This window comes from Vigna unguiculata, chromosome 8 (genome assembly GCF_004118075.2).
Source record: "Vigna unguiculata cultivar IT97K-499-35 chromosome 8, ASM411807v1, whole genome shotgun sequence".
In the NCBI taxonomy this organism is placed as follows: Eukaryota; Viridiplantae; Streptophyta; class Magnoliopsida; order Fabales; family Fabaceae; genus Vigna; species Vigna unguiculata.
In genome coordinates, this window is record NC_040286.1 from 14,171,959 (window position 1) to 14,196,853 (window position 24,895).

The following is a 24,895-nucleotide window of genomic DNA, read 5'->3' on the forward strand; positions in this document are numbered from 1 at the left end:
ACATCACACTCGGACGCCACCGAGGTATCAAATAGTGACACCGCGTCCTCAATATCACCTGTTTTACAATTTTCTCTTTCGTCTAAAATTGAGCCCGAAATATTCGAAAAAGAAAAATCCAAAGAAGAAGAAAAACCTGATAAAACGTCCAAAAGTCCAAAAGCATAATTGTTTACTACATTACTCAATAAATCAATACAAAACAAAGAATGGTCTTCGGTCGGGTGCTTCATGGCTTCTAGCACATTGAACTGCACCTTCTCATCTCCTATCTCCATAGTTAAGGATCCTGCATGCATATCTATCTTGGTACGTGTTGTCATCATGAATGGTCTTCCCAAGATGATTGTGGTTGAACTCATTCCTTCATCATCCTTCATGTCCAAGATGTAGAAACTGCAGGAAAAATTAACTTGTCCACACGGACAAGCACATCTTCTAGAACACCTGCATGGTTAACTTTGCTACAGTTGGCCAATTGAATGACTACACCATTAGACTTAAGAGGTCCAAGATGAAGTGAAGTAAAAACTGATAAAGGCATTACATTAATGGAAGATCCTAAATCTAACATAGCATTATCAAACTTAGTACTTCCTATAATGCAGGGAACAGAAAACATACCTGGATCCTTACACTTTTGCGGCATTCTGACTGCAGGCTTCTTAATTAAGCTAGACACGTTTCTTCCCATGTTCACTACCTCTTTGTCCATAATACGCCTTTTATGTGTACATAATTCTTTGAGAAACTTTGCGTATTAAGGAATTTGTCTCACAGCATCCAACAAAGGGATGTTTATCTCCACTTTCTTAAAAGTATTCAAGATTTCTTTGTCTAACTCCTCCATCTTTTTAGTTTTTGGTTTCAAACGGTTTGGATAGGGAGGAGGAGGATAATAAGGAGAAGAATTTTCAGAGGAAGTATTAGGGGATACCAACCTAGAGTTATCACTAGCTGCAGGCATTTCAGATGTTGCTTGTGTTGCTTCATCTGATCTTCCACTTTCATTATTAGGTACAACTTCATTGTCCTTATCTTCATCTTCTTGGGCATCCCCAAGGCCTTGTATTTGCTTACCCGATCTTAAAGTAATAACACTTACATTTCGCGGGTTAATTACAGTTTGTGCAGGCAAATTGCTTGAGCCTTGTTGAGACTTCATCTGATTTAACACATTTGCCATTTGTCCAATTTGGTTCTGCAAGTTTTGATTGGTTGCTTCCATCGTCTGTTTCAACTCATTGATTTGTCCCTTCATCATGTCAGCCATCATTTTCATCATTGCTTCCATGTTTGAATCACTAGAGGTTGCAGTTGGTTGTGGTTGTTGCCTCTGTTGAGGTGGAACATAGACTTGTTGGTGTTAAGGCTATTGATTTCCCCATTTCTGGCTGGGATATTCCTTCCAATCTGGGTTGTACTTGTTGGAGGACAAATCATGGTTGTAGGACAAATCATGGTTGTATTGCTGCCGAGGTGGTGTATTATTGCCATAAATGTTTGCAGCATATGCCTGAGGTTGTTCATTGTCTAATGTCCCTGTCTCTTTTAACATAAAACAAGCCTCTGTAGGATTAGTAGCAGAAGCACAAATTCCACATAAGGTAGAAGAGATAGGCTTTTTCTGTAAGTCTGTCAAGGTCCTTACCATGGCCACTAAGTCATCCAACTTCCCTTCTATTTTCTTGTGATCTGCAACATATGAAGCTTCTACTCCATGGGTTCCCTTCAATAGAGTTATAGAATTACCCCTGGTGGAAATTGTTGATGGCTCGACGCCATATTTTCAATTAATTGTCTTGCATTTGTTGGCGTTTTGTCTACCAATGATCCTCCATTTGCAGCATCTATCATTTGTCTATCCATGATACTCAATCCCTCATAAAAGTATTGAATAAGGAGATGCTCGTTTATTTGGTGATGAAGACAGGAAGCACATAAATTTTTGAATCTTTCCCAATACTCGTGAAGATTTTCTCTTTCTTGTTGCCTTATCCCATAAATATCTTTGCGAATAGCAGCAACTCTAGATGCTGGAAAAACTTTTCCAGAAATAATCTTTTCGGAGTCCCCCAAGTATTGATGGATCCTAGTGGAAGGCAGTATAACCAATTCTTAGCGGCATCTTGCAATGAGAATGGAAAAGCCTTAAGCTTAATATGTTCCTCTGTCACTGTGGTAGGTCTCATGGATGAACAAACAACATGAAATTCCTTCAAATGATGGTACGGGTCTTCTCCTACTAATCCATGGAATTTGGGTAAAAGATGGATTAACCCAGACTTAAGCTCACATTCTCCATCGGGATATTGGATGCACATGTTTTGTGTAATTGCTGCATCCGGTGAAGCCAACTCTCTTATTGTTCTTTCTTGCATTCTATCTTCTTGAATTTCTGGTTAAGGTGATGGATCAGAAGATATGTTAATCACCGAAGGTGATTCTAGCGGTACACTTTCAGTGGTAGGTTCAGATGATGACGGTGCTCCTTCAGTAGAACACCTGAGTTCAAGTCTCTTGCGTGATTTACGCAAGTTCCTTTCAAGTTCTGAATCAAGTTGATAGAATTGACCAGGGTTGGCCCGAGTCATACACTACGCAGTCCACCTAAAAGTGTTTCTCTATTTTTTTTTCCTATTCTTGTTTTGAAGAAAGATTTCAAGAAAGAAATAAGTTAAGATGTCGTTGGGTCTACTCCCAGGAAAGAGAGGTGCGTCTCAGTGGACAACTTAAATACCAAGTCTTTCCTAGATAGAGTTTTCCAAACTAGTCTCAAAAAATTTCTTAAAAGAAATTCTTAATCAAAACAAAAATAGAACTTTTCTTGAAATATATTAAAAGAAAACTAAAGACTACAAAAAACACAAACTCTATTAAACGTATATGCGTAAAAAAATAAAATAAAAAATAAAATAAAATAAATAAATAAAAACAGAATCAAAATATAAGAAATACTAACCGTATTCCCCAGCAACGACGCCAAATTTGATAACGCTGTCGTCAAGCGATCAAATTAATACTACTTATCTATAAAAACTTCAGTATTCTTAAGAAAGTAGTCAACAAAATAGAAAGGGTAAAGTAACCCTAAGTCGTCTCCCGACGAACACGGAATTGATTTTTAACAAATTAGTTCTTATAAAACTATACAAATGAGTTAGTCAAATAAAATAAAAAATATAGGAGATTAAGATAAACAAAGATAGAAATAAAATTTAAAAGATAAAAAGAAATAAAAACAATAGTAAAGAAAATAGATTGATTCCATTGCTTTTTCAAAATAGATTCATCATCGGTTATCTAAAGATTATTGCTCAATTAATTATTGTTGTAGATTTACAAATTAATCAATGTAAAGTCTCAATTAATTTGTTGGCGTTCTCACTTTTAACCAAAGTACAATCTCAATTAAAAGTGAGAACTTTTAGATTATCCACAGTAAATTCAACCAAAGTACAGTCTCAATCAAATTTTACTATGCCTAATCATGTCTATTCTTTTATCTCCTCACCAAATAAAAAGCTTAATTAATCAAAGTAAAGTCTCAATTAATTGTAGTTAGAGTAAATACTTGTAACCAAAGTAAAGTCTCAATTATTGGTAAAAATTCATTTAATCATATGAAAGTTTCTAAATAAAATCAAAGTAAAGTCTCAATTAAATTTAAAAACCCTTGACTCATATGATCAATATGCATACAAATTTAAAATCATTACTTTTTATGTGATTCAAAGATAAAAGACATAGATAAATTAAAACCTCAACAATAATAAAAAGAACAAAGAAATTAATTCATTCTAACCTCAGAATCCATAATGAAATTACAATGGAATCAACGCAAGAAGTTTAGCAATCCATGCAATACAAAATAAAAAGAAGAATAGAGAGAAGAAAAGAGAGAGAAAGGAAACGAAATTAGGCACCCCTTAGGGTTCCAAAACTCTGAAGTCCCGAGCTTGTTCTTCTGCTTCTCCCTTGGTCTCTTTATATAGGAATTGGACTAGGCTTTTTTGTTGCTAAAACCTTTCAAATAAAAATAAAGATAAAGATAAATATTCAAAGATATTTGGAGAGATATAAACTATTTGACAAATATAGCTGGTTAATAATTTATGATATAATTAAATAAATAAATTATTTAAAGATATCTAATAAATTATCACCAAATAATATTTGTATTAATTTTCTAAATAGCCCATTTTCAATTTTGTAGTCCAATTTTGCAGAGAGATCCAAAAATATGAATATTTGCAAATAAACCCTTCTCCTTTGACAAGTCTTTGACTTTTTTACCAGATTTGACCAACTTTGACCAGAGTTTGACTAGTTGACCATTTGGCTGTGCAATCAAAGGATGACACGTGGCAGAGTGTACTTTCTCTCTCCAGACTAGGGTTTCCGCCATGGAGGAATGAGTGAGGCTGTGCATTTGGTCTCTTTGACGGCTGGTGCGTTAGCGTGGTCGAACGTTGCGTGTCACTTGTTCCAAGCGTGATTACTTCAGGCGTGACTGCTTCTTCTTCTTCGGTCAAGCTGTTGTTGCTGGTTGCAGGTCTACGGTGGCCATGGTGGTGTGCGAGAAAGCTTCTCTGGTTTGCGTTTTCTGGCGGCGGTGCAATGGTTAGCTCACGGTGCAGATGCAGAAATGGTGGTGGCGGTGCGCTACTGCATCGTGAACGAAGAGGCTGCTCAAGTTTGGTAAAGATGAAGAATGCGTGAAGTGGTGGATGCGTGATTCTTCTTCTCCGATCTGGTGCGCGGAGGTGATGTTGCTTGCGAGATTGCAGGAACGATGTGGAGTTGTTGCCATGGTTGATGCTGGTCACGGTGGTTGTACGCGAGTATCACGATGGTTGATACTGCGAAGGTGGAACTCGCGGTAGGTGCCGGCGAGGGTGGAGGGCGAATGACAGTTGATTGCTGCTGTGGTGGTTCTTCACGGTGGCTAAGGTTTCCGCTGCAATGGATGGCAGGGATGTTCGAAGATGATGCGAGGTGCGGAGTTGATGGTCGCTGGTTCGCTATGGTTGTTTCCGGCTTCCTTGGTTGCGTGAAGGTGATGACGGAGGCTGTCGGAGAAGATGGATGCAGGTGGTTTGCTCTCGCTCATGGCTGCGATAGGTGCGTGAACGAATGGCAGTGGTGATGGCGTCGCTGGTTCGCTGTTGTTGTATGCGTGGAATCGTGGTGGCCGGCGACGAGTTTAGCGACTAGGGTGGCGGCTGCCATGGTGATGGAAGGAGATGATGAAAATTAGGGTTAGGGTTTCATGTGTGAGATGGAGGAGATGATGACGTGGCAATGTCTAATTGGTCATTTTGGTGAATGTATGATTATGACACGTGTCAGCATATGGTTGGCCTGATTTGAAAGGTGGGGATTGCCACATGGCATGATCTGGTTAAGTGGAGTTTAAGTGGTAGGAGAGGTGCAAAACGGGTTTTTGGTGGTCGACTTTAGAAGGAGTGTGCAAATAAAATCTGGGGGTGCATTTAGCTCCTGATTTATTCTTTTCCAGAATTTCCTGATTTTGGACTTATTTTGTAACTTTGAATATTTCAAATCCACACTATTAATGACCAAAACTAAATTCCAGCTGCATTAACAAACGTTAGAATATCCAATAATATTTTATGCAACTAAAATCAATTTTTACGTCATTTTTACCAAACTTATTCAATAAATCCAATAATCACAAATCCTAATTAAATCAATCTTTAAGCACAGAAAATTCAATTAAATCCCCAAATTTAAATATTAAATAGGGGCAAAAATTTGAACTCATCAATGTCGTACATAAATTAGCGATTGGATGATGAAATTGAATGTGAATGTGTGCTGAAGAGAAATTTTTGAGTGAAATGTATGATAAGATTATAGGATTGAATTGTGAGGAACTTAGTGTCGCACAGGTGCAGAAAGATTCTAAGTTTTACCTAGAACTGGATGCACCGTCTGAGGTACTGATATAACCGCTAGGCGCCAGTACAGAACAAGAGAACTATGTGGCTGTGAAGTACAGGGATGGTTATGGGATTCTTGTGAGACGGAGTAATAGTAAATATGGAACTGGGAAATCAATTGAACGGAGGTTGGATTGATTTATACACATATGAACTAGCAATACGAGTTAAATTGGGGACTAATTTACTAGTAACACCGGAGCTCCCCACGGTGAGGCATTGGGTCAGATGAATTTCTTCTCTAGCAAGTCTTCTATCTGTTTCTTCAACTTTGCTAGTTCAGCAGGTGCCATTTTGTACGGTGCTGCCAACACTAGACCCGCTCCAGGGATTAGATCAATTGAGAAATCTATATCCCGGCTGGGTGGTAACTCAGGTATCTCATCCGAAAACACGTCGGCGTATTCATCCATAACTGGTATCTTACTAATCTGCTCCTTTGTACTCATCTTCTCCTGGGAACACAATTCTGCGCCGTCCACAATCAAGCACCACATGGTTGATAGACAGCCAGTCCATTCCCAGTATGACCTCCAATCCCTCCAAGGGCAAGCAAACTAGATTTACCTTGAAGCGTCTGCCCTCTACTTCCATTAAGCATCCCACATAGGCTAAATTTGTTGAAACCTTCCCAGATGCCGGTGTCGAGACTATCAACTCGTATCCTAGGTCACGAGTAGACAACCCCAATCTCTCCACATAATTGTGGGATATGAAGGAGTGCGAAGCTCCTGAATGAAACGGTACTAACGCACTGTTACCAAAAAGCAAACAATGATCCAGAATCAGGTTACCTGACCAGGTGGCCTCGGTACTGGTCATGGCAAAAACCAGGCCTGCTGCTCTCGGCCTGTCAGATGAGGATGGCTGAGATCATGATACTGGAGCAGTCTTCCTATTAGGACATTTGTTGGCGAAATGTCCTGGCTGGTCACATGTGTAGCACTTGCGAGTGCTCATACCGCTGCCTCCACTACCCGCTGACCTAGTGCAGTCTCTCCGCAGGTGTTCCCCTCCACAGTTATAGCACCTTAGTTTTTGTGAAGACGGAGTCGGTCTACTATAGGGCCTCTTTTGTTGTCTGCCTCAACATTGCTCTTCTGAGTGCGGTTGACCCGGCTGGGTCCCATCTCAAGCTGCTCAACACTCTTGGCTTGCTCCACCAAGACTGGAAACTCTCGTACCCTCAGCGGTACAATAAACCGCCTCAGCTCATGTTTGAGGCCACCCTCAAACTTCCTACAGCACCACTCCTCCGTCACTGTCTGAGAGTAAAACCTCGAGAGATACTCAAACCTCTCCACATACGCCTGCACCAACAAGTTCCCCTGCTGCAGGGTGAGAAACTCGGCCTCGCCCTCGTGTTTAGCGTTGTCAGGAAAGTACTTCTCCAGGAACCTCGTCCTGAAGCTGGCCCAAGTCACCTCTTCAGCTTTGTTTAACATCTGTTGTTGCATGCTCATCCACCAATACTCGGCCTCGGTCACTAATGAAGGATTATCTTATTCCTTTTTAAGATTATTGAATATGGTGTGAGTTGATTAAGAAAGCTAAGTGAAATCCCCACTGGACATTAAGATAGCAAGCTATCTAGATGTGAAGGTTCCTTTCACAAAGCTCAAGAGAAGAAGATGATGGATTGATTCAAAATAAAAAGTAAATGGAAATCACATAAACCATAGAAAACTAAGAACAATTAAAGGAAGAAGAAAACATAAAATGAAAAGGAAAGGAATGGTAAAAGTGTGAGAAGCACGCCACTACAAGGCTAGGCTAGAAGCCATGGCAACCTTGAAGATGAGTGGATGTGTGCCACCACTTGCTATGCAAGATAAGGCTTAAAAGTATTCACTCCCAAGGGAGGAAACTCTCACAAATGGTTGAGACACAAGAGTGTTTTTACTTCAAAATGTTCAACCCTTTTACATGTCTAAGAGCACCCCTTATATAGAAGAGTTTAAGGGCCTCTGAGCAAATAAAAGATACCTAAGGATGTCTCTACAAAAACCTAACCCTAGCTTCTAGAAACTAGGTCAAATAAGGTTACAAAAATGAGAGACAAAAGAGCCAACTATGGTGTGTGCAAGGCTAATTTCGTTCTAGCACAAAACGAGACAAAGAATGTGTCTCATATGCCTTTTACTTTATGCTTTATGCCTTTGCTTTATGCTTTATTCCTTTGCTTTACTCTCTCCTCCACATCATTTATGCTCCCCAATCACCATGCGCCACCTAGCATTGCTTTCTTACTCCTAATTAACCTACAAAGCAAATAAACATAGATTAGCATGTTGGCTTAAGTCAAGTCAACTATAGTCAAGAAGTCAAACCTAGTCAAAGGTCAACAAGTCAACTAAAGTTGATTCAACTAAGTCAACTTTGGGAATCAAAAATAACAAACACAAATGAAAGGGATGAAGGATTAGTGAACTTCCTTTCTAAACATGCTTAGTGTTCTTAAGCATATGCCTCCATCCTTGGTTGGGGTCAATCCTTCATCATCCTCCCCTCCTTGGAGAGAATTTGACCACAAATTGTTTAAGCCTTTGTAGATGGAGCTTGACTTGATTTGGGGGAGGATTTGCGCCTCCCTTTTATGAGCTCTTGTTCCATCCTTTCTAAGGGTATTACCCCTAGCTTTGGTTAGGCCATCTTTATTTTCTAGACTACTCTTCCTCTCTTGCTTGTGCTTTGGGCCTTCCTTTTTGGCTTGAGAAGAGAAGGAAGGGTGATGCACATCTTGCGTTGGAAGAATTTTTTTAGGCAGTAACACTTTAGTGAAAGCTTGCCTCTTTTCTTTTTCTTCTTTATCTTTTCTTATTATATTTCTATCCTTATTAACTTCTTGAGGTGATAGAGGTTGTAAAGTGGTCTTTCTCCCATTTGTGAAGAAAATGTATTGGTTGGTATGACCATCATGTAAAGTTTGTTTATCAAATTGTCATGGCCTACTTAGTAAGATATGTGTGATTTCCATGGGAACAACATCACATAACACCTCATCTTTGTAGCTTCCTATAGAGAAGTTAATTAGGACTTGTTTATTGACATCTATTTCTCCCTCTTTACTTATCCAAGCAAGCTTGTAGGGCTTAGCATGAGGAATGATCTCTAAGCTAAGCTTTTCCACCAACCTTGTGCTAGCTACATTGGTACTACTTCCTCCATCAATAATTAGAGAGCAAACCCATTTGTTAATTTTGCATCTAGATTGAAAAATGTTTTCTCTTTGAGTTGGCTCAAGCTCACTTTGATCTTGACCTATCATGCACCTTAATAACATAGGGTCTTTCTCAAAAAATTTTGTTTTACTAGAGGAAGAAGATTCTTTTGAAAGAGAATAGGGAGATGAGTGTTCACTTTCAACATTATTATTCTTCTTTAAGATCATGGTCCTCTTGGTTGGGCAATTTAAAGCAATGTGATTATAACCCAAACATTTAAAATATTTAATGGAACTTGATCTTGAAGAAGTGGAATGGTGAATGTGATCACTTGGTGACTTACTTTTACTTGGTGGTTCTTGATGAGAGTTAGAAGGGAACTTATCATGTTTCTTTTTATCCTTTCCCTTCCATGAGTGACTAAAGTAGTGGTTGGGTGAGTAACTCTTCCTTGCCCTTCTTTTTCTTTTCAATTGAATTTCAATCCCAAGGGCAAGTGTGAAAACATTTTCAAGAGTGGAGTACTCATACAACTCTACTTGGTCTTGTATGTCTCTCCTAAGACCACTCACAAATCTTTTTATTTTTTCTTTGTTAGTTTCTTTTATTTCAACCCTACGCATTTGAGACTCTAATTCTTTAAAGTACTCACTCACACTCATAGGACCTTGGTGAAGCCTTTGGAGCTTCAAAAGAAGTTCCTTCCTATAGGAGGGAGGAACAAATCTAGCGCGCATAAGAGTTTTAATGTCCATCCAAGAAGCCGCGGGTGGCCCTTGGTCATAGTTCTTACAAACTTTATGCCACCAAGTATTGGCATACTCCAAAAATCCTAAAACTACTAGATCAACTTGTGCTTGATCCTTTACATGATTTTCATTGAAAATTTGATCAACTTTAGCTTCCCAATCAAGGAAGACTTTGGGATCACTTCCACCATAGAACTTAGGAATCTTTGGAGTTTTCTTCTCTTGTGATGGGTGCGCCTAGAATGCCCTCTTTTCCTAAGATCTCTTTCTTTCTCCCTAGCTTCAAGCCTTTGAATGTGCTATTGGATTCTTAGGTCACTTTGCTCCTTGTCTTTTCTCAATTGTCCAAAGGCCTCCTTCCTAGAGAACTCCAAATCCCGAAGCAATCTCATCAATGTATTGTTTTTGTTTGGTGTAGGTGCACTTGATGAACTTGCCATGATTCCTACAACAAAAACACTCAAATCCGAGACAAAATAAATGGATTAGAGGTTATACAACATGAAAACCGAGACCAAATCCAACCCAAATTGTAACCCAAGTGTTTAGATCACTCTCCCAAAGTAATAAGGCAAGGCTAGCACTCAAAATCCACCAAAGGAGTGAAGCAAACACTTTTAAAAACTTGTTCAAAACCTTTCAAATTCAAGACAAGTGCTTCGGCCACAACATCCCAAGAGTTTCAAGAAAAGAAAACTACTATGACACAACAAAGAACACCTAGTGACAAGCAAGAAAAGCACAAAAACAAGAAAGTTTAACTTCTAAGGAAATTTTGTTTTAAAGACAAAACTTGAACAAGACTAAAGCAATGAAAAGCACTTTTAAAGACTCTATGGAAAGCATTTGAACAAGCCAAGATTATACCTCAAATTATGCATACACCAAGAAAGATCATAACCAAGTTAAAGCATGGAACTAATTTGCCAATATCACCCAAAATCCAAGTATAAAATTTGGTAGTATAACACCTAGTAAAAATGGTCAAATGGATTCACCAAGCAACACATTAGCTCTCAGCCAAACTGTTTTTGGTCATGAAAATAATTTTTCTTTTCAAAACTAGGTACTTAAGATGATGAGAAGGATATTTTAGGGTGTCTTGAACACTTAGTTCCTTAAAAATTAGGTCAAAATCAATTTCAAGGAGCATGCTACAACAAAAGGCATAGATCTCATGCAATAGCTCAAATACTAGAAACAAGAATAAGAAAACTCAAAGAAGTATATGACATATGACTCAAGCAAAAGTTAGACACATTTAAAGACTCAACATGACATACACAACGACACAAACATGTAGCTATCATGCATTTAAACTCATGGATTTGAGGCTCAAAGACTAAGCATCCAAAGACATGTTATCCAACCACATTTAGGAGTAAGAAGAGTAACAAAAATAGTAGCCAAAACTGCCCAATATAACCTAAAAAATGTTGATTCGCGGTGATCTCGGCAGCTCTGACCTTTGCTTACTATTTCAATCATAACTCTCTCCACAAAACTCCAAATGCATTGGTTCTTTTTTTGTTAGAAACTAGACTAACAAAGCTTTGTTTTGACATCAAGAACGTAATTTTTGGATCACTGAGCAGGTGCATTTTAATCATTTAAAATCGTGAACAGTTTCTGCCAGCATTGTTTTTGTGTGCAATGGAAGTGGATTTGAACCATACAAAGATAGCTACAACAAGACAAGGTTAGCACATGAAAAACACCATATTCAAGATAACCCAAGCTCTAGATACCAAATGATGAAGGATTATGTTGTTCCTTTTTAAGATTATTGAATATGGTGTGAGTTGATTAAGAAAGCTAAGTGAAATCCCCACTGGACATTAAGATAGCAAGTTATCTAGATGTGAAGGTTCCTTTCACAAAGCTCAAGAGAAGAAGATGATGGATTGATTCAAAACAAAAAGGAAATGGAAAGCACATAAACCATAGAAAACCAAGAACAATTAAAGGAAGAAGAAAACATAAAATGGAAAGGAAAGGAATGGTAAAAATGTGAGAAGCACGCCACTACAAGGCTAGGCTAGAAGCCATGGCAACCTTGAAGATGAGTGGATGTGTGCCGCCACTTGCTATGCAAGATAAGGCTTAAAAGTATTCACTCCAAAGGGAGGAAACTCTCACAAATGGTTGAGACACAAGAGTGTTTTTACTTCAAAATGTTCAACCCTTTTACATGTCTAGGAGCACCCTTTATATAGAAGAGTTTAGGGGCCTCTAAGCAAATAAAAGATACCTAAGGATGTCTCTACAAAAACCTAACCCTAGCTTCTAGAAACTAGGTCAAATAAGGTTACAAAAATGAGAGACAAAAGAGCCAACTATGGTGTGTGCAAGGCTAATTTCGTTCTAGCACAAAACGAGACAAAGAATGTGTCTCATATGTCTCCAAAAAGTGGCCAAAGTGTGCTAAAAACAAAGGAGACCAAAGGTACATAGGTACACTTGTTTTATGCCTTTTACTTTATGCTTTATGCCTTTGCTTTACTCTCTCCTCCACATCATTTATGCTCCCCAATCACCATGCGCCACCTAGCATTGCTTTCTTACTCCTAATTAACCTACAAAGCAAATAAACATAGATTAGCATGTTGGCTTAAGTCAAGTCAACTATAGTCAAGAAGTCAAACCTAGTCAAAGGTCAACAAGTCAACTAAAGTTGATTCAACTAAGTCAACTTTGGGAATCAAAAATAACAAACACAAATGAAAGGGATGAAGGATTAGTGAACTTCCTTTCTAAACATGCTTAGTGTTCTTAAGCATGTGCCTCCATCCTTGGTTGGGGTCAATCCTTCATCAGTCACCAACAGAAATGTGGCGAAGTTAAGCTTTTGGTCCTCCGTGCACTCTATCACTCTAAATATCTTCTCGCACTCTCGGAGCCATGCGTCAGCCTCATCTGGGATGGCTTTCCCAGTGAATTTCGCCGGCCTATGACGCATGAAGTCCTCCATGGTCACAGGTCTCACAGGTGGAATCATGGCTCTTGGCGGTGCTGCTACGGGCTGCATCGCATCCACCATCCTGTGGATTCCGTTAGCAATCTCATCAGCCCCAACGATATTTCTACGCCTCCTGTTTGCCATTGCCTGTGCACGCCACATATTTCAGCTGTTAAAATCAAACAGCTAAAGATTAAAATATACACTATCAAGTTTAACAATCAACACACATCAACTAATTTCACACAATAAACGTCAGCTCACTCCCCAGTTTTCCCAAAAAAATCAAAATGTTTGCTCTGATACCAAATGTAACATCCCTAAGGAATATTACTTAAAAGATAAATAATAAAAGAATTAAATGATATCAAAAGTTGCATTAATAATAATCACAACGCGGGAAAAATTAAATTTATTAAAAAGCATGCCAAAACTCATAACTTAAACGATAAAGTGTTACAAGTTCCCAAAATTCGTGTTCATAAATAAAAGCATAAAATACATGTGAGAAAATCCTAGCTCTAATCCCAAAGCTAGCCCTCACTCCGTCGCTTGGACATCCTCAGCACCACCTATATCAACATCTGCTCCCGTGTAACGAATCACACGATCATCGCCATACACAAATAGAAAGGGTGAGCTGAGAAAATAAAATAACAGGTATATAGAACACAAAATAAATCATACACCCATCTTATTCATTCTACATAATTCTTGGCCAAGACCTTAACCCCAAGGCTTTGTAGCCTTCAAATTACACAACAGGTTAGCCTTGGACTCGGGAATATGATGCTCACACGAACTTGTCCGCTTGTGGTCCTGCCTCTTCGAACCTCCCCGCTCGTAGTCCTGCTCTACGGACCTGCCCGCCCGTAGTCCAACACATATGATCCACCAGCCTCGTACCTCCCCGCACGTGGCATCTCTCAACGTGAGCACGGAACATACAAACCTACCTCGTTCGTATCCCCACGTGAGAGTAACTGGATATGAACCTCCCCGTTCATATCATCACACGTTAACCACCATCCATGAACCTACCCGCTCATGGCACAGCATCTCCCGATCCAAGCAAAGCATCATTGTCAGTTAAAAACAACACACACAACTCATAACCTGTTGCGCAGTCGCCTGACGCATCAGCCAGCACCGCCAGCGAAACAGGTTCAGACCGCCTGGCAGTACCTGCCCGGCGCCAAGCGCCACGCCCTCCCAGTGCCACTATTTTCCCAACACCGCCTAGCAGAGCACTTTCTTGCTGTCAGGCGCTGTCAACATCCAATTTCGTTCGGATAAATAAAATTGTTTTCAAAATAACCAAAAATAAGTGTTAATTAAAAAAATAAAAATAAATTGTCTTACAAAAATTAATAATAATAATAATAATAAAAAAAAAAGTGATTACAAAAAAGGGAATTTCTTTAATTTATGTTTTTTAAATTTAAGTAAAATAAGGATTTTGTTTTTTAGATTAAAAAATTATTAGTAATTAAAATAAAAAATCAGAAATTAGAAATAAATAATTAAAAATTAATAAATAAATAAATAAATAATAAATTATTAAATTAAGTTAAAAACAGTTTTAAAAATTAGAAGAGCAGTTTCTTCCTCTTACGGTTCCTCCAACTCCTCCAACTGCTCATCACATCTTCTAATTAAGTTTTGGGGAACACGTTCATTTTTTATGACATCTGCGCAATAACCATCATCTTCCTGGCCAACACTTTAATTCATCACCATTGCTCCCTCAGAACAGTCACGGACAACATTAACTTTTCATCGATTCACGATTCATCATCAAGACCTTTTTCATCTTCTTTCCCTTTCTTCCCCAAGGGTTCATCCAACAACAATTCACGCATCACCCATACACCCATACATTCTCACATTCAAATTAATCATTTTCACATTACCATATTGCTCATGAATTCATACAATACCATGAGTAATTAAAGACCAAGAGATAACAGTGAGAGCAAAGGCAAGATTGAGGCATATTGAAACACAATCAGGTTCATAATTTCAAAATGATGTTTTGCGTTTATTTTGTTACTGTGTATGATTAATGACAGTAGGCATTCCGATAAAAAATAATAATTTGAATTGAACGTCAACTAGAGATTTCTCTGTGTTTTACATAAACAAAAATTGGCAAACTAATAAATAAATGAAATGGAGAAGAAGAGCGTTGGTGTAGTGGTTCATGGTGGTCGCCGACGTTGCTGTAGTGGTCGCGACAGGGGGGAATGGTGTGCCATGGTTGAACCCTAAGTGTTTGATTGGACGATGCGATGAATGTGAGAAGGAGTCGTTATATTGACAATGTTGATATCGTTGACGACAGCGAGGTTGCGTCGTCGCTGTTGGTAGTCCCGTCGAAGTCGCGGACAGTGATGGTGGCTCGACGGAGAAGATACGGAGTATGGATAGGGGCGAATCCGTTTGGTTGCCGTCGCGGTTGGTGATAGCGGGTCCGAGAGTGGCTGTTGTTGCCGCCGTGGCTGCGGTTGTCGCTGGTGGTTTGGTCGTTCAGTTTATTGGTGTTTACATGGTGGTCGTTAGCGGGATGAAGAAGATGAAGTTTAAGGGTTAAGTTCAGGTGTTGCGTTTTGATATGGCTTTAGGGTTTTGGCAGATTTAATTTTTTCTTCACGCACCTCCATAATTTAATTTGCACACCCCCACTTTTAATTTGGGTTCTTGTTATTTATTTACTTCATGGACTTCCCAATGTAATAACCCCACACCCCTTACATTAAGTTTTATTTTACCTTTTGTGTCTGTGTTTTCACTAAGCATACACCCTACTTCTTTAATTTCTCTTCTTAAGTTAGGATGCGTTTACTTTATACACCTCGTTTCTATATGTGTAGTTTTTCTCATTGTACCTACATAATCACTTTCGCACTCTCATTTTCTATTTCCAATTTTACTTTTTTTCTAATTAAATAAAATATCACATTTCAATGATATCATTTTCAAAAATAATAAAAACATTTTAAATTAAAATTAAAATTAAAATTGTTTTCCAAAATGATAAAAATAAGAATAAATAAAAATTTGAAATTATTTTCTTTATTTTTTTTAGTCTCTAATCGACCGCTTGCGTCGCACGATACTTCTTTTTAATATAAAAAAATTATAAAAATTGTTGTGGTGTTTAATCGACCGTTCGCGTCGCACGACACTTCTTTTTAAATACAAAAATTATGAAAATATTTTAGTATCTAATCCATCGTTTGCGTCGCACGATATTTTAAATAAAAATTATAAAAATTGTTTTTGGTGTCTAATCGACCGTTCCCGTCGCATGACACTTCTTTTCAAAGTATAAAAATCAAAAAATTATTTTGGTGTCTAATCGATCGCTCGCGTCGCACGACACTCTTTCTCAAAAATCTAAAAAATTATAAAAATATTTTGGTGTCTAATCGACTGCTCGTGTCGCACGACAGTCTTTCTAAAAAATCTAAAAAATTATAAAAATACTTTGGTGTCTAATCGACCGCTCGCGTTGCACGACACTCATTTTCATAAATACAAGGTATAAAAAATTATTTTTGTGTCAACCCGCACGCGTCAAATGACACTTATTTTTAAAAATGTCAAAACGACAACTTTAAAAATTAAATATTATAATCATGTTTTATCAAGAACTACGTGATCCTTGATTCTCCATTGTAAGTGGAGATACGTAGGAGCATGGCAAGTCCTTGTCAGGTTTACTTCCCAAAAATTAAAAGGTTTTTTTCAAATCATTTTCAAATTGTTGTATAAAGAACTACGTAGCCCTGATTTCTCATTTTTTTTAATGAGAATACGTAGGACCAAGGTTAATCCTTGTCGGGTCCTTTTTAATCAAAAAATAATATTGTTCAATATTTTCTTATTTATGGGAAAAATAAATATTTAAAATAAACACATCTCTTTTTCAAATTTAATTAAAGGTACCGCCTTTGGGCGGGCGATGTAGGGTGTTAATACCTTCCCTACGCGTAACCGACTTCCGGACCCAAAATTTGGTTTTCGCAGACTTTATTTTATTTTTATGGTTTTTCATAGTTTTCCTGAATAAACTATGGTGGCGACTTCTAATCTCTTTTTCCAAATTAATTTATTTTTAGTTTGTCGTCCCGCCGCGATTCAGGTTGCGACAGATGGCGACTTCACTAGGGACATCCGAGAGTCAGGCCTATTTAATTGAATATGCGAAAGTGATTTGTTTTGTTTAAATGTTTATTTTTCACATCTTTGTGTATGTCTATTTAGTTTTTGAGTTGATGTATTGAATATTTATTGATATTCAAACTTAGGGTAGAAAACATGTTTGTATTTGCTTGGTTTTTGTCTGGTTGTTTTGCAGGTGAGAGTTTAGGTGTGCATTTTTCTCCCTTCACACACTCACTTTGATATTTTGTACATGACATGAGTGAGGGCCTATACCCGGGTCTGAGTAGCTTAGAATTAGAAGGGGATTGTGTAACAGTGCCATAGTGGATGTACTTCCCAAATGGTTATTGTGAGAACCCCAACTAGAGTCTGTTTGCTTCATTTGGTACTCTTACATCGTGTTGTTTACCAACTATTGTGGGAAATACCGTGAAGTGGACCATAACTCTAGTGACCTTGATCCTTAGGAAGTAGGAGACACTCCTAGTGAGCGCATATATTGAACCTTAATCCAATAAAGTGTTGAACCTTTGCTAGGGCACAAAGGGAGATATGTACACTAATTCTCGTTATGCTTTTCTTTTTTCTGTTCCATTTGTACATAATTTCATGTCATGTTGTTTAACTTGTTCATGTTCAACATGCATTTTGTCATATCATCTCATTACATCTTGTTGATATGAGGCCAGAAGTTATAAAGTTGTGATTGAATCTAAAAGAAAATGGAAATTAACATGAGAGTTGGAGTTGAGGGGCATTCAAGTTCAAAAACTATGAAGAAAAGGATACCTATCAAAGTAAAGGAAGGAAATGTGAATGGCTTAAGAGAACTGGTCAAGAAAATGACCACAACCTAGAAGGATGCTTTCAGAAGGGAATATGGGAATTTGCTTAACCTGTTAGAGGTAGAGGTCCAGAAACCAGAGATTACTGCTCTAGCTCAATACTATGACACGCCTTTAAGATGTTTCACTTTTCAAGACTTTTCAGTTGGTACCAACAGTGGAAGAATTTGAGCAGATCTTGGACTTACCTTTGGAAGGAAAAACTCCATACAACTACCTTGGACGATACACCCCTGTCCTAAGACTAGCAGAAATCATGAAGATACATCTTGTGAAGTTTGAGAAAAAGGTCACAGTTAAGGGCAAGGTCATGGGCCTTCCTCAGGGATACCTAGAGTGGTACTTGTATCAATTGATGAAGAAAGAGAGATGGGAAACATTTATGGACGTCCTAGCTCTCGTCCTATATGGCGTCATGCTTTTCCCTAATGTTGAGAATTTTGTTGACTATGCCGCTATTAATGTATTTGTGGCATATAAAACTCAATCATAAAATCCTGTTGTTGCTGTCCTAGCTGAGGTTTATGGGACTTTTGACTAGTGTTATGAACTGAAGAGAAAAAAGATGTTATGTTGTTTGCCAGTGTTATATGTGTGGTTTGTTTCACGTGTAAGTAAGGGCACTCTAAATATATATGTCAGGTGGAGGAGTTGCGACATTGCAAACCAAAGTTAAGAGAACCACAAGAATGGGTATAACTCTGTGCAGACTTGAATGAAGAAAAGGTTAATTGGCACGTGTCTTGGATACGAAAATCACAAATCATATATTATTGTGGGAACTACCCTAATGTGCCTCTCATGGGCACCCAAGGTTGTATTAATTACAATCCTGTTTTAACTCAAAGGCAATTTGGGATTCCTATAAAAGGGGCGCCAACACCTTTATCTCTTGTGACATTGTGAATTTATTATGAAGAAGGGTTCTCTACTAATGTTCTTCATCAAATCAGAAATGCTTGGAAGAGAGTGCTTCGTGCTAAGAGGGATCCAAGACCATGGAGCATAAATGAGAAAGTCTCTTATCATCAATGGGTTGTAGAGAGAGTTCAGGAGATTAAATTGCCATTCAAGTCAATTTCTCTTTGTCCGAGTACTGAAAAGACATCACCAAATAGTGAAATCGAAGAGGTGGAATTTTTGAGAGCAAATATGGAGCAGACGAAACAAGAGAATATGAGATTGACTAACGACCTTGAGAATCTGCAACGAGACTATGCAGACTTGAAACGGGTTAGTTTGGAAAGCAAGGGAGTATATAAAGAGTTTCTTAGAAAGCAAAAGGAAGACTTAGCTACAGCCCACATTGAGCTGAGGATTAAAGCCTTAGAATGCAGTATATTTGAGTCAGCAGAGTGTGTTCGAAAGCAAATGTTTAGTGAACTCAAGAGAGAAAAAGAAGAAGCATTGAAGAAGTTGCACAACATGCATATAATACTTGATGACTCTAAACAACAGGTGAAAGAATCAATGGCAAAACTAGAGAAGGAACGTTGGCACCGTGCAAAATTAGAAAAAATGCACCAAGAATTGATGGGTCAGATGAAAGAATATACAGTTGAACAAGGACAAGATATAGAACACTGGAAGAGATGTTTCTCACAACTTGCTTCCCTTACTAATACAGCTATGGAAAATGTTCCCAAGTTATTAGCGGATGCTGAATCTGCAATGCCAATCTTTAATCCTCCTAGAGAGATTGAAGCCTTCCTCAGTCACTGCCAGGAGTTGGTAGGAGAAATGAAGAATGTGATGGCTAGGGCCCGAGATAGTTGATCATAATTTCCTTTGCTTCACGTGTCATGAACTTATAATATCTGGATGTTTGTTTTGTGGACTACCTTATGGACTCTATTTTGTGTTAATTTCCAATTCGTACTTGATATTGTTTTCACAGCTTTATAGTTTCTGATCAGAGTATTTGCATTACATTGTCATTTCATTAGTCTTTTCTTTTTCTTAATTTATTCATTTAATAAAAATTCAGCAAAAATAATAGTACGACAAAACCTCAAGGACACCTTAGAGGACACAAGCCAATTGCAAAATTATGGAGAATTAAGGAGAAGCTCAGGAAATGGTGAAAGCCGATGTTGGGGAGTTAAAAGGGCAAATGGGCCAAATCCTAGAGGCCTTGAAGGTCTTACAAAGCCAAGGAGAAATATGCACATCATACCATCAACAATTGAGTGAAGAGGCCCAAATTTTCCCTCCACATGGCCACCCTCTGAATTACACTCCACCCATGGAAGCCAACTTGGGGCAAGTTTGCGTTCAAAAAGCTGAAAACAACGCGACTACTGGAGAAAATAAACTTGGGGCAACAGGTTTCGACAAAACCATCCAGCCAAATGATGTGCACGTAAATTTGACAAAGCAACCTGAGGTGAGGTCTTCACCACATGTTGCTATATCAATGGATGTTGACAACACCGAGGGTAAATTAGAAATGCTTGAGAAGAGGTTGAAAGTTATAGAGGGCGAAGGAATTTTTGAATTCAGTGATGTTGCAGGACTATGTTTAGTCCCTGATGTGGTTACACCTCCAAAGTTCAGGTTGCCAAAATTTGAAAAGTATCGAGGGAAAACTTGTCCAAAGATTCATATAACCATGTACTGCAGAAAAATGACTGCTTATGTTCATGATGAGAAACTGTTGATTCACTTCTTCCAGGAAAGCTTAACTGGCATGGCTCTTAATTGGTACACCCGTTTGGATCCAACTCATATCCGTTCATGGGAAGATTTGGTTATTGCATTCTTAAGACAATATAAATACAATACCAATATAGAACCTGATAGAATACAACTGCAGAATATGACTAAGAGCGAGACAGAAACCTTCAAGGAATATGCTCAATGATGGAGAGAAGTTGCAGCCCAGGTGGAGCCCCTTTTAAGCGATAAAAAGATGTTAGCAATGTTTATAAGCAAAGTGGAACATCCATTCTACAAACACATGATAGGTAATGTCTCCTCTAATTTTGCTGATATAGTGATTATCAGAGAGAGAATTGAGGATGGAATAAAAAGCGGGAAGATTGCACAAGACCCGTCTACGGTGGTGAATATACACGAGTTTAGATCCCATTCTAGAGGGAATAAAGAAGGAAAAATTGACCAGAATCCTACCTCTCAATTTTCATCTGTTGCCAATGTATCTCCCATTTTTTACGCTCTGCCATATCAACCAAGAACCTTTCCTCACCCCAAACAGAATTGGAAACCTAAATCCAAACCCACTCATAACCTTGACCAAATCAGTAACCAAAATGCTCTTAATCTAGACAAGAGGTTTGTGAAATTCACTCCTATTCCCATGACCTACACAGAATTGTTACCAGATCTTCTCCACAACGCTCTAGTGACTGTATGTCCTACTAAACCTGTACGACCTCCTTATCCTAAGCATTATGATCCAGATGCAAGGTGTGATTACCACAGGGGGGATATCAGGCATTCTACTGAGCAATGCATGACTCTAAAGTATAAGGTGCAATCTTTGATCGAGTCTGGGTTGCTATGTTTTAAAGAACACAAACATGATGCTTCTCCATATACTGATTGATCATTTTGGGTGAAGATGGACAATTTTTTTATGTTGATGATACTTTAATGGTTGTTTGGGTACATTTATTTTCCTATGTAAATGGTATCAATTTGTGTTTTCTAAGCTTCTTTCTACCTTTGTGGTTGCACCGATGTTTTAATTGTCGTGAGTACATTTTGTTGTGGATACCATGTGCTTCATTGGAGCGAGCCCCAAAGGTGTCGTGGAGAATGATGAAGGATTATCTTGTTCCTTTTTAAGATGATTCAATATGGTGTGAGTCGATTAAGAAATCTAAGTGAAATCCCCACTGGACATTAAGATAGCAAGCTATCTAGATGTGAAGGTTCCTTTCACCAAGCTCAAGAGAAGAAGATAATGGATTGATTCAAAACAAAAAGGAAATGGAAAGCACTAAACCATAGAAAACAAAGAACAATTAAAGGAAGAAGAAAACATAAAATGGATAGGAAAGAAATGGTAAAAATGTGAGAAGCACGCCACTACAAGGCTAGGCTAGAAGCCATGGCAACCTTCAAGATGAGTGGATGTGTGCCGCCACTTGCTATGCAAGATAAGGCTTAAAAGTATTCACTCCCTAGGGAGGAAACTCTCACAAATGGTTGAGACACAAGAGTGTTTTTACTTCAAAATGTTCAACCCTTTTACATGTCTAGGAGCACCCCTTATATAGAAGAGTTTAGGGGCCTCTAAGCAAATAAAAGATACCTAAGGATGTCTCTACAAAAACCTAACCCTAGCTTCTAGAAACTAGGTCAAATAAGGTTACAAAAATGAGAGACAAAAGAGCTAACTATGGTGTGTGCAAGGCTAATTTCGTTCTAGCACAAAAGGAGACAAAGAATGTGTCTCATATGTCTCCAAAAAGTGGTCAAAGTGTGCTAAAAACAAAGGAGACCAAAGGTACATAGGTACACTTGCTTCATGCCTTTTACTTTATGCTTTATGCCTTTGCTTTACTCTTTCCTCCACATCATTTATGCTCCCCAATCACCATGCGCCACCTAACATTGCTTTCTTACTCCTAATTAACCTACAAAGCAAATAAACATAGATTAGCATGTTGGCTTAAGTCAAGTCAACTATAGTCAACAAGTCAAACCTAGTCAAAGTTCAACAAGTCAACTAAAGTTTATTCAACTAAGTCAACTTAGGGAATCAAAAATAACAAACACAAATGAAAGGGATGAAGGATTAATGAACTTCCTTTCTAAACATGCTTAGTCTTCTTAAGCATGTGCCTTCATCCTTGGTTGGGGTCAATCCTTCATCATCCTCCCCTTCTTGGAGAGAATTTGACCACAAATTCTTTAAGCCTTTGTAGATGGAGTTTGACTTGATTTGGGGGAGGTTTTGCGCCTCCCTTTTATGAGCTCTTGTTCCATCTTTTCTAAGGGTACTAACCCTAGCTTTGGTTAGGCCATCCCTCTTTTCTAGACCACTCTTCTTCTCATGCTTGTGCATTGGGTCTTCCTTTTAAGCCTTGCAAGAGAAGAAAGAATGGTGATGTCCATCTTTCTTTGAAAATCTTTTTTTAGAGGCAAGTAACACTTTGGAGGTAACTTGCTCTTTTTCTTTTTCATCTTTTCTCTTATCTTCACTTTATTTTGGTCCTCATTTGCTTGATTGGGTGAGAGAGGTAGGAGTGTGAACTTCTTGCCTTGGAAGGAGAAAGCATAGGTGTTAGCATGGCCATCATAAAAGACTTTTCTATCAAATTGCCATGGCCTACCTAACAAAATATGAGTTTCTTCCATAGGCGCAACATCACATAACACCTCATCTTTAAAATTTCCAATTGAAAAGTTAATGAGGACTTGTTGAGTTACTTTAATGTCTTCTTTCTTAAGCCATGATAGCTTGTAGGGCTTGGCATGAGGGATAGTTTTCAAGCCAAGCTTGTCCACAACCCTTGTGCTAGCCACATTTACAAAACTTCCATTATCTATGAGGATGGGACATAGTTTGTCTTTGATATGACACCTTGAATGAAAAAGGTTTTGTCTTTGAGAAGGGTCAAGTTCCTTGGAAACTTGTCTTAGTTGGTGCCTTATCATTAACAATCCACCTTCAAGGGGTTTAATCCTTTCACTTGAAGAAGAAGTGTGGGAAGAAGTACTTTTGGGGGAAGGAGGAGAAGAATGTTCACTCTCTACTTCTTTTTTAAGGTTTAAGGCCATGGTTCTTTTGGTGGGACAATTTGAAGCTATGTGCCCATATCCCAAACACTTAAAACATTTTATAGAACTTGTCCTTATACCTTAAGAAGAATTAGGAGTTTCATTAGAAGGCCTAGACGAATTTGTCTTAGGAGGTGGGTCTTTGGAACTCTTGAGTGGTGATTTATCATGTTTTCTTTCTTTATCTTTCCAAGTACTAGAATAGTGTCATTGTATGAACCACTCCTCTTGGCCTCTTTTTTCTTTTGCAATTGAGTTTCAACTTTGATGGCCAAATGTAAAACTTTGTCAAGAGAGGAGTACTCATATAACTCTACTAAATCTTGTATGTCCCTCCTTAACCCACTCACAAATTTAGCTACCTTTTCCTCTTCACTTTCAAATTGGAGTCCTACTTTTAGAAGCATAGACTCCATTAACTTCTAATATTCATCCACACACATGGACCCTTGTTGAAGCCTTTGGAGCTTCAAAAGAGTCTCCCTCCTATAGTAGGAAGGAACAAATCTAGCGCGCATCAAGTTTTTAAGGTCCCTCCAAGAAGTCGCGAGTGACTCTTGGTTAATATTGTCCATACATAATTGATGCCACCTAGTCATGGCATAATCCTCAAACTCTAAGACTACCAAATCTACTTGCTTTTGATGACTAACTACATGAATGGTAAAAATTTGGTCCACTTTTTGTTCCCACTCAATGTAGATGTTTTGGTCATTTTCTCCTTTGAACTTAGGAATCTTTGGAGTTTGCTTCTCTTGTGATGGTTTGCGCCTAGAATGCCCTCTTTTCCTAGCCTCTCTTTCTTGCTCCTTAGCTTCAAGCCTTTGAATGTGCTCTTGGATTCTTAGGTCACTTTGCTCCTTGTCCTTTCTCAATTGTTCAAAGGCCTCCTTCCTAGACAACTCCAAATCCCAAAGCAATCTCATCAATGTATTGTTTTTGTTTGGTATAGGTGCATTTGATGAACTTGCCATGATTCCTACAACAAAAACACTCAAATTCGAGAGAAAATAAATGGATTAGGGGTTAGACAACATGAAAATCGAGACCAAATCCAACCCAAAATGCAACCCAAGTGTTTAGATCACACTCCCAAAGTAACAAGGCAAGGCTAGCACTCAAAATCCACCAAAGGAGTGAAGCAAACACTTTTAAAAACTTGTTCAAAACCTTTCAAATGCAAGACAAGTGATTCGGCCACAACATCCCAAGAGTTTCAAGAAAAGAAAACTACTATGACACAACAAAGAACACCTAGTGACAAGCAAGAAAAGCACAAAAACAAGAAAGT

General features: G+C 38.3%; 2 protein-coding genes across 2 annotated transcripts; one reads left to right on the forward strand and one right to left on the reverse strand.

Annotated features, from left to right (window-relative positions):
- Positions 1–6,190: 6,190 nt before the first annotated feature.
- Positions 6,191–12,982, reverse strand: LOC114194888. The gene is made up of 4 exons (XM_028085295.1): positions 12,701–12,982; positions 7,028–7,411; positions 6,534–6,833; positions 6,191–6,421 (listed from the first exon to the last, which is right to left on the reverse strand). Exons 1-4 carry the CDS (start codon positions 12,980–12,982, stop codon positions 6,191–6,193), a joined length of 1,197 nt encoding a protein of 398 aa, XP_027941096.1.
- A 6,948-nt stretch (positions 12,983–19,930) lies between these two features.
- LOC114194889 lies at positions 19,931–20,716 on the forward strand. The gene has a single exon (XM_028085297.1). It carries the CDS (start codon positions 19,931–19,933, stop codon positions 20,714–20,716), a length of 786 nt encoding a protein of 261 aa, XP_027941098.1.
- The last annotated feature ends 4,179 nt before the right edge of the window (positions 20,717–24,895 follow it).

What these genes read in the sequence shown, in the direction of transcription:
- LOC114194888 (XM_028085295.1), bottom strand. Translation starts at nt 12,982, where the DNA reads ATGGCAAACAGGAGGCGTAGAAATATCGTTGGGGCTGATGAGATTGCT. An exon ending in ACTTCGCCACATTTCTGTTG is followed by an intron (nt 7,412 to 12,700) that starts GTGACTGATGAA and finishes ATGCAACAACAG; the next exon opens with ATGTTAAACAAAGCTGAAGA. An exon ending in ACAACAAAAGAGGCCCTATA is followed by an intron (nt 6,834 to 7,027) that starts GTAGACCGACTC and finishes TCATGATCTCAG; the next exon opens with CCATCCTCATCTGACAGGCC.
- LOC114194889 (XM_028085297.1), top strand. Translation starts at nt 19,931, where the DNA reads ATGGTGAAAGCCGATGTTGGGGAGTTAAAAGGGCAAATGGGCCAAATC.